Below are 18,838 nucleotides of genomic sequence, written 5' to 3' on the forward strand. Positions count from 1 at the left end.
TTACACTGAAAATCTGTGGGCACCATCTTCTAGAGCTTAAAAAGTGTCTATGTATACCTAGTGTTATTTGTTTTTTGATATCTTTTCAAACAGGTTTACACAAAAATAAAAACGAATATTATTATTTTCGGTATCTTTCAATATCTTCGGAACATCACTTTACCTAAGCCCTAAAAATACGCAGCTTTTTTTAATTGAACCCACTGTGTATCTCTTATGGTTCCGGATTTACCCATGCTGTTCATTCTTATCTAGGACACACTGTATACCGTCACGGCCAACTGCAAACAAATTGTCCTAATGCAACGATTCTAAGGTTTATACTTACCTTGGAGAATAGTTGCATTAGGACAATTTGTTTGCAGTTGGCGGTGACGATATACAGTGTGTCCAAGACATAAACAGAAGCAGTGGTGTACTCAAAATGCTATTTGCGATGATTGAGGCAGGAATCCCAATGTAAATATCCTTCCGGTCGCTCCCGAAATATCGATTCAAGACTAACGCTTAATTTGGGCACTTTTGATATATTCTGATATTCTAGTACATACGTTCATTGTTTAAAATATAAAATATTGTGTACTTATTGACCAGCGAGTTGTAGGTTGCGTGTTGGATACACAAAAAAATTACTGCTCCATGATAAGAAAACAGTTATTGCTTTCAAAATAGTGTCGTTATCTATCAGTTTGTATAGGTACCCATACATTCAGACAATGCGCAGACATTTCCCTGGAAATGAAATTAATTTCTGTATTGTTTGGTCTATGCGTGAGGGACTGCTGTGCGCAATTTAAGAGGTGGGGTTGCAAGTGATTGATGACCATTGCACGCAAACAAATTTAAGTAATTATGTTTACCAACAATGTACACACACCGACTAATAACATCGTATTGATCTGCAGGTATTTTCGCCTGGGGATTACATATGCAGAAAGGGGGACGTCGGCAAGGAAATGTACATCGTCAAACGTGGCCGCCTTCAAGTCGTAGCCGACGACGGGAACACAGTTTGGGTGACCCTAGGCGCCGGTTCCGTCTTTGGGGAAGTGAGTGTCTTGGATATTCCTGGAAATAAGACTGGAAATAGACGGACGGCGAATGTGAGATCGACGGGTTATTCGGATCTTTTTTGTTTAGGAAAAGATGATCTATGGGATGCTTTAGATGATTATCCAGAGGCAAGTGCAAACATTTTATACTCGTATACTTATGTTATTATTTCAAACATTAATTGTCTAATCAAAGTATAACTATGCTGTAACTTGGGCCTAGACAATGCATTGAGATTACAACCAAGCTTTCACTTATCCCATACTTTCAGCCGTATGTTGGCGATAGCTTGATAAATGTTGGTACTAATGACCTAAATTGTTGCTGGTGGGCATAGATGTGGATGTATCCCTAAACAAACTATTAGAGGGGTGTTAAATCACATGATTTTGATGTTAATATATATACAGCGAGGACTTTAAATATTGGCTAGTCAATTAATGTACTACTATATAATAGAATACTAGAAATAACAGCCCCTGCTCATTCAAGTTTTAACTTAAAAATTACACTACAAGATAATTATGATCATAATGATAAATTATAATTATTCTAACAAAATTAATAAAATAACAACATTATGTACTAATTATTTTGTTATGTTTACGCCATCTTTTTTGCTTCGGTTCATGTTTTCCCCCTTGACTCTAAAATTTTGGTGATTATCTTGTACCATGTTTCTTTTGGTCTTCCTCTTTTCCGATTATATTTGGTCCTCTTGCTTACCACACATATCAAATAAAGATGTTAAAAAGGGTTTAGCTGAAGCCTCCTCCTTGTCTTAGTCCTTGTGTTGTTGTGAACACCTTGTTTCTCCAAATGACATAGTTCTTTGTTGTTTATCATCTTTATCATAGACTCCTCTTCGGTGTAGGCTTTGCCATTTTTCTCTGGGAACGATGTCAAACGCTTTGATCAATCAATAAACGCTATATATCCTTCTCCCGTTTACCCTTTCTTTTCCAATATTTGCTTGATTGCGTTCACATTCTGAAACCACTTTGTGCTTTGTTTAGTGTTTGTTCTGTCCTTTCTTCTACCTTTTTATTTATCAGCTGCTCATAGATCTTACCGCGATTGTGCTCAATAGCGTTATTCCTCGACACGCTTTACAATTTCTACTGTAATTCCATCGTGTCCCGGTGATTTGTGTTTTTAAGTAATTTGATGGCATCACTTAGTTCTTCTATTGATATCGGTTGGGTTGTTTTTTCAACCAATGCAGTATTCTGTTCCTTTATGAGTTCTCTGCTCTCATCCACCCCGCTTAACAGATCGCAATCCCATCTTCCCATTATTTCTTCTTCATTTCTTAGGACCACACCTTCGTTGTTTTTCATTTCAGTAGGGTCGTGTGGTTTTTTGCCTTTTTTTAAATTTTTCAGTACTTTGTAGAATAGCTTTTGGTTACCCTTATTAATGGTTTCCAGTTTTTCTCCAAATACTCCACGCTGTTTGTTTTGCTCCTATTATTGTCTCTTTTACCAATTTTCTTCGTTCTTTGTATCCTTCATAATTTTCTTCGCTTTTGTTTGCTAGATACTTCTGCCACTTTTCTTTCTTGATCTTGATTTTTTGCTTTATTTCTGTACTCCACCAAGATGTTTGTTTTCGTTTGTTGTTTATCTTCCATAGATCCTCTATACGTTTTATCTTGTTTCGTTCCTTTTACCCTTGCTACGACTAGATAGTGGTCGCTGCTTATTTCCGGTCGTCGCCTTACCCTTACGTCAAGTACCTTATTCTTCTGTGTTTTCTCCACGGTTATGTAGTCTATGATGAACTTTTCATTTCGACTTGGTTCTACTCTGGTATACTTGTGTATTTCTTTACGTAGATAGAAAGTGTTGGTAATTATAATATTGTGCATTTAAGCCTTTTCCCATTGTTATTTCTATTGTCTTCTCCATAGCGGCCTATAATTGTTGGGTAGACTGAGTCCTTTTTACCGACTCTTCCATTAAGACCTCCTAAGATATATATGTCTCTCCGATATCCTTCTAGAACCTTCCTCTCTGCTTTCTCATCTTCATTTGGGCCATAAACTATGACTATTGTACGTTGTTCTGTATTTTTCATTTCCATCTCCACTGTCATTATTCTTTCTGTTACTACTTACTGTCCATTTATGTATTTCTTCTTTTAAATTTCGGTTTATTATGCACCCTACTCCTGCCGACATCTTTCTCGTTTTCCTGTAGTCCACTGTATATTAATATGTGTCCATTTCCTATATCCAAATTTCCCTTGTTCTTTTTCTTTGTCTCCGTAATTCCATGCAAGCATGTCTATCCTAGCTCTTTCAAATTCTTCTATTAATTCGATTTCCTTTCCATTCTTACTACTGATATTCCATGTTCCAATTCTCCAGTTTAGCTCGCTTTCTTTCATATCATAGCCGTTTTCGTCGCCTTGTTTCGTTTTCTTGTGTTTGGGTTTAGTTTTTTGGTGTAGAAGTTCGTGTCGCTTTTCTATTTTGTTCTAGATAGGAATCTACCACAGGTGATTTTTAGATTTTTTCCGGAGCTATTATCGTTTTCATTTGGCGTGTAACTTATTTTCTCAAAAAACAACCATTTCGAATAAATTGTTACCGCGAGAAGTACCGCATAACCTGAGGCTACAGACGGTCGATTTTAGAATACTCGGATACGCCAAAGTAGAACTCCATCGGTTAAAGTGGATTTCGAGCTATATTCCCTACTAAATGGCGCCATTTCCTATACGAGACCCAGAAAAAATTTTCGATCTTTCCGATTCATTGATATTGAGGTTGCACGAGTGAAGAATATATTTTAGCCTTGCTGTATGTTTAAGGCAGGTACTACTGTGCGATCAAATGTATTCAAAACAGTAAAGAGCCTATTACTTTAAGGATGTTGCAATTTTCCTCTGGATAATTTTAATTTAAGAAAGAGAAAATTCTTAAAGATCCGGTCACCTACTTTACCAACTTTACGTGGGCCCCTCTTAGGGGAATTTAATTTTTCAATGAAATTATTACTTAATTAAGAGAATCTTCCAGGTGAGTGTAAATAGTTAGTAGAAGGACTAATAACCCTTTTGATTTTTTGCCAAAGAAATTTCAGAGTTTAGTTAGACAGCCTTACTACCTGAACTGTACTAAAATTAACATTTTTTATTCAATTCTTACGAAGCTCTGGTATCTGAATCCACAGTTTGAATCTTTTTCAATATATGCCAACATTTTGAAATTTAAATTATTTTTTTTATTCGCGACCAGTTCAAGTAAATCAGAAATGCGAAGATTCTCATCCTTCAAGTATAAGCAAAATAAGATCCTTTCCCCTAGGCAGCTTTGTTTAAAAATGTTTTATTCTGTAACCGAATGTAGCTCATTCCATGAAATTTTAGTAATGGAACTTATAAAATCAGTACTACCATAATTTGCTGCCCTTTTTAGGTTAACCCAATTTTGTTTACAATTAATTGCGTTTAAATAACCACAATTTCCGCTAGAGTTTAACTAACTAAAACCATTTTATCACATCTAAGTTTAATCTTTGAACATAAATATTCAAAGGTTTAATTGAAACTTGAAGTTTCCCTCAATATTTTTTCTGAGGAACACTTGCTTCCGTTATTGAACGTTCTTTTATTCTAAACCGTGATAAAATCTGGTATGTAAATGAGTCCTAAAGCTTGAAGGAAGGGGGATGGAATGATGAGAATATTGATTTCTTACACCTTATAGGCTTACCGAATTACCAGCATTTAAATAATTTATTGACGAAAATATGATAGCTTATAAGTATTCCGTTTTTGATAAGAAACCAAATTGCAGAAGCGTAATGGTACAACTTTAAAACGATGTTTAAAGAAAACGTAAAGCCTCTTAAAAGTATTATTATAAGTTAGGTACTTCTCGCGTGGGGAATATTTAAATATCTCTCGGAGAGCAATATGTTTGCCATGAAGTTGTACAGCCGGAAAATAAGTTTGGTAACGGAGGAGGTTATTAAAGTTAGGAAAACGTCGCTTCGTCTTCTCGTTATATGTACGTGATCTAAAATTTCACAACACATTAGCAGCTATCGAGATTATACATATTTTCAGCGCTCTCGTTTGGGATGGGTTGGAAAATCTCTGCTCAATGTTCCATGCCCTCCTATTACTTTAAATGAAAAATAATCTGAACTACCCTCTACATACCGCCAGTACATGCGGTAATTGCAGTATGAGGTTATCATGTTTCATAATAAAAGAGCAACCCCGTTGGATACGGGTTTCGGTTAGAACAGCGTGATCACGTCAGAATATATAAAGAGCTCACATTGTATTAGGAATTCAATTTTCGTCAATATGGAAATTCGGGATCCACGTTATGCATAAGCAAGTATACATTTATTTGTTTTTTTCTTATAATAAGATATTAAAACTCTTCCAACTGCCCCATTGCACATTACACTTCCAGCATCTGCTACAAAGTAAATTCCGAATATTGATCTAAATTAAAAGTTTGGGTCTCCCTCAACTTTCGAAAATTGCAAAGACTTTATTACACAAAAATTTGATCAACACTTGAAATAAATCTTGGGTACGCGAAGAAAGTTCTGACATGAATACTCTATCCGGATCGCCCAATTGGTTCTAGTAGACACACAATTATTTGATTGACAAGTACAACAATTTATTCCGAAACACATTAAATGATGAAATTAAAATAAAATATGAACATTTTAAACAAATTACGCCGCACGCAGGCGTTCCATAATTAAAAAACGAAAATAGCTTAAGATGAGTTAGTTTTTTTCTCTTTTAAATAATCCATATAATCTGGTCGTGAATGGTTTGCGATATTCAGACGCGCTCAAAAAAACTCGCTGACTGTTTCAGGAAACTTCACTTTATCTCTAAAAAAACTGGACTCAATAACTCGAACTAGCTTGATAAATAAGATGAAAAGTATTCTCGTGGAATACTCTGACGGTAGAAACTTTTAACTACTTTGTTGATTCACACACTCGTTCTGAATACGGACAAACCGTTTAAAAAAACTTTCTACAAACTCCACTAGACGATGACTTAAATCCTTTATTAATACTGCTGAAATTCTTTTTCACAGTTTATTTCGAAACTGACCAACTGCGTCTTCAACAAATTGAAAGGGCCTGTAACTGAGCGTAAACAAATTTACACGCTCATTTCACCGTCTCGAACTAAAAACAGCAGCAATGTTACCTCGTTTCACGTATTTAAGGGAACACCATTTCCATTATGGCACAATCTCCCTCCTCCGCTATTTACAAATAATGCGCAATTACAATTAGATCACTTACTCCGAAAATAATACGTTGTACATCGTTGACCACCTGCATATCTTGTTATCAGCACCAGAACACGTGCGTTAATTAAATTACATCCGATAACGCTCCTTATCGGAAACACTCAAATAAAACCTTTTATAAAAATAAGAAAACTTGACTAGATGTCTCTTACTTAATGCGTCGTATGCAAATCGAATAACTCACACAAATGGTACTTCTAGAAAAAATTATGCAATTACAAACCAAACCAAAAGGAAAAATAACACTGAGCCCCCAACTCAAGTAAAACGGACCTATTCTGTGTTTGTTCGTGAATAATCTTTCCGATTTACACTTAAAAAAATTGAATTACTTCTCATATACAGGGTGTTCCGTTATTACTGTTAGTTTTTATTCTGAAATAAGGTCTACGTGAAGGTATTTACACGTCACTACTCTGGGGCAAATTTACCGAGAGTAAAAAGTAAAAATGCAGCGATACGTTTCAAAATGTTTCAGTTTAATAACGGAAAACTTTAGAGGGCCATTTGGGCTTCGTGAAATGGCTTCACAATTTTATTTTCAAAGTTCATTTTTTATAAACAATATAGGCAACTTTACAGCATAGTGATAGGTTTCTTTTACACAAATGTCTTCGTCAGAATAACATTGTTACAACGAGATTAATTTAAAAATTATAATTTTGAGTTGACTAGGATGAGTCTCCTCAAAAATCGTTATTTACAACGATTTCATTAGGTCATTATATAATGTTACTCTTACGTTTAATTTTATGTACTTATCTTTTAAAGGCCAGAGCGAATTTAACGGAACGAGGATGCCAGATACTACGTAAAGATGGTTTACTCGATGAAGATGTGTTCAAAAAGTCGCAAATCACACGCGATTCTATGGAAGAGAGTATACAACGATTGGAAGCGACCGTCGATATTCTACAGACCAGACTCGCCCGACTTATTGGAGAGTTTGGTGCTAGCCAGGCGAAATTAAAGCAGCGACTGACAAAAATTGAGTTAAGGTAATTAAGTACACTCCAGTGCTAACGGGCACGTACCTAGCTTCAGAAAGTTTTGTTTTAATTTGTAACCATTTCCGGCGTAATGGCCGACAAATCGTAAGATTAGATACCCCGGTGTGAATTCTCAGTCGAAGCCAAAAACGTCTCTCTGACAGAATTAATGCATTTTACATTGCTTTTTGCTGGCGAAGGTTATCCAAATTGGACTAGTAATAATTTATCTTATCTCATACCGGTTTTGTGCGTCTTTCACCCTATAATTCAGATGATTGTGTTAACAAAGAGCTTTAGTTTTTGTCGTAGGAACCCATCCGGCCGTTATTGTAAAAATTCCCACTGGTTTGGATCAATAAGGGTTAATAATCTTATTAGGAGGAACTGGCAGAAATTCATACAGCTACCCGTAAGGGTTTGACATAAAACTACGGATTTATAGTCTGTCATCGTCTGCCCTTTTTACATTCGTATATTGAGAAGGAAAATTTATATATTTATAGGTAACGAATTGGATGTTCGAGATCAGAGGCATTAACCCAAATGATATAATCCACTTTATCATTACAGAAAGGATAATCCTATTTATTGGTATTCCATAGGAACATTTTGTATTTACTACTTATAACTGTTGATATATAGTTGACTTGCACAAGCTATTCAGTTTAAAATGATCCATACAAAGAGATCGCCAATAATTTGTTCCATTTAAGTCAGCTTTACACCTTCACATTGGCACTTTATTGGATAATCATTTTTTCTAACTGAAGTTTATTTATTTATGTGAATTTAAATAGAACTCCGATACTCAAGAATAGAACACAATTTAATGTATTTTTGTGAACGAAGTTAACCAAAATATGTCACGATCGTGATGTGTCCACTGTTGGAAAGCGATTTTATTTACTTAATACGTTTTCCAGAAAAAGGTTCTTGTAAAATGCCCTCGATACAAGCCCAACCATAATTTGTTTAAAGTTATCTATGTTGTGTATAGAATATATTAATAATGTTTATGTATTAATAATAATCATCATCCCAGGAGCCTCTTACGCTATTCAATTGTTTATATGGACTTTACTACGTGACCCAAAAAAACTGAAATTATGAAGACAACACTATATACCGCTTGAAAGAAAAACAAAGATAAAACATAGGTTTTTATACATTCTAGATAAATATTAGCATTGGAAATGCTTATGTTTGGTATGGGTATGAAGTTGCCAGTTTCGTCAAGCAGAAAAGAAGACAGTGGTGTCGCATCAAGTGAAGATTGTACCGTACTCGACTGCAATCGGTAGATTCAGGAAACGGATACTGTCGATACATCAGTGCGCAAGGGTTTTGTTAATTCGAATCTATACTCTATTCATTTCAAGAAGGTATTGGTAGAAAGCAAAGGGACTGTTTTACCTTTACTGTGATTGCTTAAAACATGAGACAGTATTACCCTGAAAAATAAATCGAATGACTAATTTTGTTTGTTGGTAGTTTCGGTTACGAACTAAACTCTCGAACTGTCATTGACTGTCAGTTTCAAAGGCCCAAGCGTGAAATTGTTTGATTTATATTTATATTTTTCAAATTTTGTGCCGTTTTATATTTTTTCTTAACGGAGCTGTTAACTCATTTGTTTCGATAAAAAAACAAAGACATTTGTCTTGATTAAATTAGTTAATTTAACGGAACTGTTAAACCCTGATTAAGCTAGAATTCGTATGCACAAAAAAGAATTAGCATTAACGGTGCCGTCAAGCAGCCTCTAATCATGGCAAAATTTAACCCGTGCTCGTCGACTGATTAAACTGACAGTTAGTTCATAATTTTCGATTTGTGCTTGTGAAAAGTAATTTTTATAGAATAATTAGGCCTATTCTAATAGTTTTTAACATCACTTTATTTAAATAGAAAATATATTCATTTCTTTAATTGACTCGCGTAAACACGTTTTCTATTCTAATTCTTCTCCATGAGGAGAGTGTAGTATTCCAGTCGAGCATTCTTCCACTTTTGAAGGTGGTAATTTTTTTTAAATTGCTGCAAACTGACCATTATTTTGCATTTGGGGTCTCCGTTTTGGAGCAATAATTCCACGTTTTGGAGTACATTGACGGGCAGGTGTGGAAGAAAATGAAAAGGATAGGTATTTTGAGCGGGCGGGAGGTAAGCAATAACGACTAGCCATCTCGCAATTTCAAGATTTGTAACATAATAAGAGGATTTACCATAACACTCATTATCGATAGTACTTGTTGTGCCGGTGATGCTGCTTTCGATTCCTCCTCCAGTTTTCGTTCTCCCTACCTTGGAAATAAGAGGTTACTTTTTCACACTTTTTGGCAAGTAAACCTTTCTTTCTAAAAACGTACCAATAATTATACACCCTAATGAATTTATAAACATTAATTAAACATTGGTTACAATGCTCGATGCATCCGCTTTTCTCGCATTTCGTTTTATGATATCATAAAAGTGTGAAGCTTACTGGTTTTTTGGTGATTGATTCGGAAATGAAATCTTCTGTGACGAACTCGCATGGGCTTGATGTTTCAGAAATGAGGAAGTATCTAAGAGCTCGTCACTCTGGATTCTGGTTTATATGTTCCTTACTATAAAATGGAAAAAAATGAGTACCTAGCTATTCGGAATTGATATAAGACTGAAGGCATGCAGCATCGAGAGGTATAAAGGTGAGAAACTTTATCAGAAGTGCCTAATTTATGATTTTAGCTACTGGAATAAATTATTCTAGCAATTAAAAATATATGTTGGAGTAAGCTCCACTTTCAAAAAATTAAGCACTCAATGGAAGTTTAACCGAAATTTTTATTGAACGAACTCAGGACAGTTTCTAAGTTACTATAATAAGAAGGTAATATTTGCTTATGATTCACTCAATTATTTGCAGTAAATGATCTCTCAGATACTACGGTAAAGTTTTGGCCACGGATCTTTTTTTCCATTGTTAACATAAACATTGACTATTAAATTACAGATAACAAAAAAGGAGAGCCTTCTATACGATCCAAAAAAATCACACAGTTCCATAAAAGTACAACGTTGCCGGCGCCAATTTTTACCAAATATTTAATCAATACTTTATCACCTTGGTTAGTTAATCAAGGAGTTTTTTTGTTTTGTGCATACCAATCTAATTCAATCAAAGGTTTAATTTAATCATACTGATTAACTAACGGCCTGATTATTTATTGTTTGTGCATTCGGCCTTTAGTATTTAGAAAGTTTACGTTTGCGACACGAGCGAACTTGCGAGCGCGTGGAGCAAATGATTCCGTGTTAATATGGGTTATTATTATGATTTTTCTTTTTCTTTTATTTGACATCGGGCTTTAACAGCTAGGTCATATCGCCCATTACATGTATATGTTACATTTTAAATGCGATTAATTAATTATTTTGTTATGTACAGAAATTTGATGAGATTGTTGACTGTTGCATGGTCATTGTTGAGGATTTCTTGGATGGAGTTGTTTAATCTACATTGTTATTCTTTCCTGTTGAAATGTTTGGCACTCAAGTAAAAGATGTTCTACAGTTACATATGGCTTTATAGGTAATACGGTTATCATTTCCAATGTCACCGATGGTTGCAGGGGTTGCGAAATCTGTGAATTTTTATACTATCAATTAAATCAGCCGTACAACTATAAACAATTTGCCGTGCTACATAATCACCTAAATAGTATGGTTTTTGTCTAATTCTTTTATTTTTCAATAATTTGGTTGTTTTCCTTTCACACCTTGCAGCATTACACTATTTTCGTACCTATCTTAAATCTTTCGTGCATTTCACTGAATTTCGATTACTGCTTTCGCATATTTTTTTACTAATTGCGGTATAAGATGAAAGCAATATGTAAGTGCAAGGATTTTTTATGTAGGTATACAGGGTGTGAGTCAACGATTGCGCGGAGTAACTTAATGCCTTGAAGAAGATTTTTCGATAGAGTGCTTTTGTATTATGATATTGAATATTCTCCACATTTTAAAAATATTTGGAATTATACAAGGTGCCAAAATTGTAAATTTTTATATATGGAACCCCTTGTATTTGAATGCATTTTTCAATTCTACGTACGACTTTTTTTATTATAACTATGATTAAGATCCGAAACACTAGTGGTTTTAAAGATAATTCGATTTGTAAGAAAAAATTGGCATTTGCAAGCGTCAGTATAATATTGTCAAAATTATTACTTACATTTTAATTCCTGGTTCTGTATCTTTTATCCTGGGTAAAGTCAAATAAATACATCTGCTATGAAATATTAAAAAAAAATAGCTTAGAGGCTGTTTTTTTTGTAGGTCCAAACTTCATACTAAAAAATCTCACATTTTTTAAATGGAACACCCTGTATATTTCTCTTGTCTCTTTTAGCTCCGTCAAAAACCTTCAACTTTTGATAATAATGTCTTATACCTATCTCTGATAGTTTCGAAATATCTTGGTTTTCCTGGTTTTTATATTCTAATCTTAAAGAAGATGTAATTTACATAATAACGAGGTGGCCACGCAAAAAAAGGCATTTTTTGCCTATCTCATCCAAAACTAAAATAATATCGATTCGATTCATCACGAACTACGATTAAAATACAAAAAACCGTTGATATAACGGGTGTCTTATTTTCATTCTTCTGTTATCATAGTTCGTTGAAAAGAAAATTAAAAATTTTATTATGTAATCTAAAAATCCAGTATGGCGCCTATTTTTACTTTAGGAAGTTGGTAAATGTCCTCAAAAGTAGCCATTTTCAATTTTTTACATCAATTCTAAATTTAGCGTATCAAAGACAGTAACTTTTATATAAAACTTTTTTTATATTTCTTATACTTTCGATGATATAAGACATTCAAGAAAATGGCAAATTTTAGTTTTTTTGAATTTAGGTCCAAGCTAATGTAAACTTCCACATGCAAATTTTAAATAAGCATCTAAAACTACAAAACATTGTCCATTTAAGATAAGCAGAAAATAGTCATTGAATAAAATGCTTGCTTCACGAGCGTGATAATTAGTCAGGGTTTTGTTTTCAAACTGTTTGCAAAGAGAAAAACTATCTTTGGATGGGGCATGGGAGGACGATTGCGTATGTGTATGGCTAACACTCTCAACCTCGATCAACCTTGGAATCTGAAGACCATCGACATAAACAACCCGATAGGCAAGAACTCAAAGGCGGAGAGCGACATGGATGCTAGTAACTTATTTTTAAAGACGGTTCAAAGGGGGCATAATTGAAAATCAATTGTAGTACTCCCTTGCAATGTAAAAGGGAAGTCTCCCCGCAAATCGATTAGTACGTCAGAAGAGAACGGAATCGGTTACAATGAAATTCCAACAACAAAATAAGCGGAGTGACTACGATGTAGTGTTCAATTTGTAGGAAAAGGAATAACTCATGACGGAGATGTCTGAACAAAATATTGGACATTTCCTACTACCCTAGCCCAGTTTTCGACGCAGAAACCAAGTTTGAAGGCCCCGATTTTCAAGAAAGCACGGTGGGAGTATCGTCAGATTTTAGGAAGGAATTCCAAATGATAATGATATAATCGGTGAAGAAGACAAGCCATTCCAGAAGGATAGTAGCTGTCGGGAGTTGAAAATTGTCCATCACAAGTGAGTTGTCTTCGGTCTCAATAAATTGTAATGCCTGGTACCAGAATCAAATATCATTTGGTTTCACATCTGGATCCTTTTGCGCAGAAGATGAGAAATTGTTTTTGTGTGGATAACTTTCTCACTCCCATTTTATCGCTTAAAGAACATAAGAAATGCAAGGAAGGAGAAATGCCCCTACGGGAGCTGCTGAAACAGAGTCCTTAGAAATACCCAATGCAAATGGAAATTGTGATTCTCTTCCAGAAATGTGGGTTCTCGGCTGAAATAAATAGAGGAAACGGCAATTTACAATGCGTAATCAAGGATCCGAAGTTTGAGAAGGACGTTACGAAGAGATGTGTTCTCTACTCAATCCCCAGTCACAATCCAGGCAAAATTGCTACTTCAAGGAACCTTGCGTGGAAATGGACAATGGGAGGATAAGTTAATGGAAAAACAAAAAATGAATTACGTCTGTAGTCGTTGTCTGTACCTGCCCTCAAGGAAGTATTCATACCACGTCATTTGAAATAAAGAACACGTCTAGCCTTCAACTTTTGACACTTCTTGAGGAGTTTAAATAGCGGTGGAGGGAAAATGGTTACTTTCGAACGTAAGATTAGACGCGTTAGACTTGAATCACATTTATTCGGACGGAATCGGCCCTGAACAAATTTTAGCCGGTAAATGTCAATATCGATCTGCCGTCCGTTCCGGGCCGGTTATATCCGGTCCGGAATTTTTTCGATTTAAGAGTATTTACTTTGAATTTTGCAAGTATAAGCATATCTTGTCTAGTTTTATGAGCAATTTCAGACCAAATCAGCTGTAATGGAATGTTCTATGAGCGAAAGCTATTACAATTGAAAATGAATTCAGATGATGACAAAATGGCATTTTTTATACGATTTGACAGTATGCTAGCAGAATTATCAGCAATTAGCGAAAATGAAGTTATTCAGTAGAAAGCCTAATTATCTGTTGCTAGCCTTACCTGACAGCTATGAAAGCTTATTGCAACTGTTCATTTTACTAGTCTTGAGAATCGTACGATAGATTATGTCAAGCATCAGTTGATTGTGAAGAGTCAACGTCAGGCAAAAGCAATAGCAGGTGAATCATGGGAATCGAATTCGCTTGCAGTTGGTGGACAATCATAATGAGGTGGAAACAAAACTTTAATAAAGTATAATTACAAAGACAGTAAGTACCTTGCTATAGTAGCACTCGAAAACGTTCAACGGTCCCTCTTCTATTTGCATGTGTCTATTTAATCTTTATAGATAGGTACTCGTAATATTGCCTAATGAATTACTTTATATTTTTAAACTTCGAAAAATGATTTGCTAATGTGTGCTAATCCTACCTTCAACATCTCTTTTCAGGCCTATGGAAGGTGACCAGGAGCAGTCCTCCCCTAATTCCTGCAGGCGGCGTCTACGTTCGTACGAAGTCAGAAAACAATCGACGCCTCCCGCAATCACACGCAACAAGTCAATGTAATTTATAAGACCAACAATAGCATTATTTATTTAAAAGCAGGAGTAGATTATGGAATGTACTACCTACCTATAAGGAATTCGTTCATAGTGGTAGATTGTACAAAAAGGCAAGAAGACTGCTGTGATTCTTTACTTTAGTGAGTGCACTGGGGGGAAACAACCAATGTTTTTTGGGGTCTCAGGATTTAACAAAATGAAACAACTATACTTAATTAATACTGCTTACATGATTCTAGGTACTGAACACCAAAAACTTAGTGGCTATTGTTTCTGTAGTATGTGTTGTTTCTATAATTTTCTATTTAGAAAAAGCGCTTTGAAAAACGTGAGAGTAACATATCACTTTGTACTTGTATTCTTTTAGTAGGGCCTTTGTGAGTCAACAAAGAAAAGGCAATTTAAGTGTTACTTCGTTCGCAAAAAATGTCTACAGACCCATTCTGCAAATTTGTTTGGCGTTGAACACATTAACGTAAAACGAATTTTGCCTTACTTATTTCAATTGGGACACTAACTTATCAAGAAGCTAAAGGGTTATTGTATGATCGGATGTTTTAGTCGTTGTTACAAACATATCTATATCGTATATTTTATTAATTGTTCAATTATCATACTGAGAGTATTTTGTAATATGAAACTTTATGTTACATACTTGTACATGAAAAGTAGGTTAGTTTTACACCTGTATGGAGCCTTAATGTACTTGTGATAATCATCTAATTTTTTATGTAATGTAAATCTTTGCGTCTAAGTAGAATAAATTAATTCGTTGAAGTATCTATAAAACTAATCTTCTCTTGTTCAAGTAGCGGACGAGTTATAGTAAGCTAGATCTTCATGTACCAAGTTATAATAAACTTTATATAAAACAAGTATTTGAGTATATAAAGAAGGAAAAAAATAAAGATGGTAAGGTCTCAAAAGATTTTTTTTTTTTTTTTTATATAAAGGCTTTTCGGGGTCATGCCCATTTTGCCTACGATGTAGTTACCTCAAACTAGGGATAGACAATGGTTTTAACATTTCACGCACAGGGGCCGATCAGTGCGACTTTGTACCACACATAGGATGGCCACGGAAGGTTTAAATACATGTAAGGATATGGACACAGATGAATGTAACGGTTACAATACTATGGACGCACATAAAGTTACAGTTTTAGTTTAATTTCTCTTACATAATCAATGATGGCATCGTAGATTGGTTTACGGCAGCTATGTAGTAAGGTCGTGATATTTGTGGGAAATGCTACGCCTTTTTCGCTTAGCTTTTCTAATAGGTTCCTAATGTTGGCCTCACGCTTAACACAACTAAAAAACAGATGATTCAAGTCGCCCTGGGGATCTCCGCAATCGCAGTTTGGGGAGTCTAGGATACCAATGGGCCGGATATTTACCGTGCCCAAACTTTAACCTTGCTATGGTAGTATAATAGAATCTAGAAATCTGCATGTTTTTGTACCAGTGCTCTTTAACAAGGTTAGGATGAATGATGGAGTAGTGTGTTTTTTTAATTGAGTAAGCGGTTTTCCAGTAATTTTCCCATTGGAGATAAACAGTGTTTAATTTAATTAGTCGTACGACGTCAGACTTGGAGAGAACATTCGTCATGCATCGTCCATTTTCCACGCTATCTTTTGCTAAGGCATCAGCTGTCTCGTTGTGTTGAATGCCCACATGCCCCTTTACCCAGTATAGCTGTATTGTGCTCGACATTTTTCGAAGATGAATGATCTGCAGTGTAATCTCTTGTAATATAGGATCTAGTTTGTCATAGCTCGTCTTCGCCTTTATTGCTTGGAGGACTCCAAGGGAGTCTGAAAATATTATCGCGTGCCTGATCTTCCTTTCCACAGAATACTTTAGGGCTTCTAATATTGCGAACGCTTCAACGGTAAATATGGAGCATGACTTGCTTAGCTGAAATTTAGCCGAGTATGAATTTCGGCTGTCATAAAAAGCACAGCCGCAACCTTTCTCAGTTTTTGAACCGTCGGCAAAAATCAAGGTAGCTCGCGACAATTCATTTGTTATATTGTTAAACAGTTGTCTATCATGTTGAGCTATGCCATTGAATGGAGGATATATTATCTCAATTTCTTGCATAAAGTCCAGAAAACTAAAGTTATTTGGAATTGGTGGTGATCGAAGGTTATTTGGGGTTTCCTTTAGTAAGGCTGCTGTGAGAGGAGGAGATGGCTTTTTTCGCCAGTAGTCTGCAGTTTGGTCAAGGACGAGCAAATTGGATATCTTGACGATTATGTGGTTTAAATTGTTAGTTTTAAGTTTGATTATGTATTTCTCAGCAAGGAACTGTCTCCGGATATATAAGGGAGGCTCGTTTGCTTCAACTTGCATTGCTAGCGTCGGTGTAGATATCATTGCTCCCGTACATGTCCTTAGAGCTTTGTTTTGAATTATATCTAGACGTTTTAGTTGAGATTTGGGAGCGTTCCCATATAACAGGCAACCATAATCAAGACGTGCTCTGATGTAACTTTTATACATTAAAAGCGCTGTATGAATATCACAACCCCATCCCACCTTTGTTAACACTTTGAGTATGTTCAATGACTTTTCGCATTTTATTGTGAGGTAATTAATGTGTTCGTTCCATTTTAACTTGTTGTTGATAATCAATCCCAGATATCTGATAGACGTCCGTAGATTATATTCGACATTATCCAATCTGATGAAACCGGTAGGAATGTTCCTCTGTCTAGCAAACAGCACTACAGAAGACTTTTCTTTGCTCACTTCAAAGCCGTTATGTAAGAACCACTTATTTGATTCACTCACCGCAGTAGACATCTTGGCAACAACGCCATTTAACTCTTTGTCAGCAGCTAATAGGCATATGTCATCTGCATACTGTATGACCGTTACTTTGTTTCTAAATTGTTCGTGGATGTCGTGCGTATATACATTAAACAAGATAGGACTTAACGTTGAACCTTGTGGCAGTCCTAACGCTATTGTTCTGGGTCCTAAGAGGGTATTGTTGGGTGTTTTCAGATATATGGTTCTGTTTCTGAACAGGTTTGATATAATCCCAGCTGCTTTCTTAGGAATCCCGATTTTACACATTTTTTCCTCCAGTATGTCTAGGTCAACGTGATTGTATGCATCTTTAATGTCTAGAAAGAGGCCGCCCGTGTAATACTGGTGTGATAGATTAGTCTGAATTTCCGTGATTAGGTCAGATAACGCTTCCATGGTACCTTTATTTCTCCGAAATCCGTATTGCCTGGGTGGTAACGCAGGTGTTCCTTCTAACCACCATTCGATCCTCGTTTTGATCATTCGTTCGAACGTTTTATACAAACACGATAGCAGGGAAATAGGGCGATATGATTTGAATTCGTTAGGGTTCTTGTTGGCCTTTAAAATAGGTGTCACCACAACTACTTTGAAGGATGCTACTTCTTGACCGTCACACACAAATGTTATACGCTGAACAAGTAATTTCTTACAACACCCCTGGACACAATACGCTATCAGTCCGTAAAAGGTAACATTTATCGGCCCGGAGCTGTATTTTTGTAGTTTTTAAAGGCCCTGTTGAGTTCAATATCGCTAAGAATGGGTTTAAGTAAAGGGTTGGTCGTTCTGGAACCGAAAAACTTCTATTGGAACGTGCCATTTGCTAAACAGAATGGTGGACTCATTGCGATCTAGGAATTATTACCATACAACTGTGGCTATGGCAGATCTGTTTTAAAGCCGAAACCGGTTTAGTCCTTTTAAAATCTATTCCACAACACATTAGGAGGACGGGGTATTCCTTAGATTTTAATTTTGCTACAAAAATTTTGCCGACTCTCCCCCGTTTTTTGGTAATTTAAAGGTATCGTTTCGAAGAACGCAAAAGGCCTCTTTAGCATTTTACAGCAAATTCTCAAGTGTTCGATTCCTTTCATTACACGCGTTTAATCTTGCCATTTCTTTGATATGACAACCATTAGTGCAGATCCGATCGTCCACCATGGAGAGAAGGTTTATTTCCCTATAATGACAAAGGGATGTACGGATGGGTAAAAGAATTTCGTCTGCTGTATCGGACGAATGGATCTTTTCAATAAGTAATTGCATTTTCCCCTAATTGGCTGTATCAGAATGGGAGTATTTCGAAGCTTATATCAACTCATAGATGACCACGGAATGCGTTATCAAGGTTGCCTTTGTACCGTTTTCCAACGAGTGCTAGGGTAAATTTTGCTTAAAATGATTGTTTTCAATAATTTTATATTACCATGAGAATGGGGTAAATGGTCTGAGCAGAAGGTTCATCTAAAAATCATTCGATTTACCAGCAATATCATATTAGTCGCTCCAGATAGTGAATATCCACCACATGACG

General features: G+C 35.6%; 2 protein-coding genes across 4 annotated transcripts in view; one reads left to right on the top strand and one right to left on the bottom strand.

The window, feature by feature from the left end:
• The window catches only part of LOC116173509 (cyclic nucleotide-gated cation channel subunit A), a 52,961-nt gene extending 37,610 nt beyond the window's left edge, over positions 1-15,351 (top strand). For 2 of the 3 annotated variants that reach the window (XM_031491012.1, XM_031491014.1), the window contains exons 5-7: positions 906-1,181; positions 7,133-7,359; positions 14,363-15,351. In XM_031491012.1, the coding sequence (XP_031346872.1) occupies positions 906-1,181; positions 7,133-7,359; positions 14,363-14,480 (621 nt within the window). In that variant the 3' untranslated portion in view covers positions 14,481-15,351. Of the gene's footprint in view, positions 1-905; positions 1,182-7,132; positions 7,364-14,362 lie in introns of those variants that run through there. The other variant, XM_031491013.1, reaches the window with a different exon arrangement.
• Positions 15,352-15,629: 278 nt separating this feature from the next.
• On the bottom strand, positions 15,630-17,781 carry LOC116173624. The gene is made up of 2 exons (XM_031491243.1): positions 15,857-17,781; positions 15,630-15,789 (listed from the first exon to the last, which is right to left on the bottom strand). The coding sequence occupies exons 1-2, from the start codon at positions 17,779-17,781 to the stop codon at positions 15,630-15,632; spliced, it is 2,085 nt and encodes a 694-aa protein (XP_031347103.1).
• Positions 17,782-18,838: the final 1,057 nt, after the last annotated feature.

The sequence above is a fragment of the Photinus pyralis genome, unplaced genomic scaffold, assembly GCF_008802855.1.
Source record: "Photinus pyralis isolate 1611_PpyrPB1 unplaced genomic scaffold, Ppyr1.3 Ppyr1.4_LG6, whole genome shotgun sequence".
NCBI lineage: Eukaryota > Metazoa > Arthropoda > Insecta > Coleoptera > Lampyridae > Photinus > Photinus pyralis.

Excerpts from the sequence above, each read along its gene's own strand:
- LOC116173624 (XM_031491243.1), bottom strand. The coding sequence starts at position 17,781 with ATGATCAAAACGAGGATCGAATGGTGGTTAGAAGGAACACCTGCGTTA. Across the intron at positions 15,790-15,856 it reads GGTAAATATCCGGCCCATTG|TTGTGTTAAGCGTGAGGCCA; the intron begins GTATCCTAGACT and ends TCTGTTTTTTAG.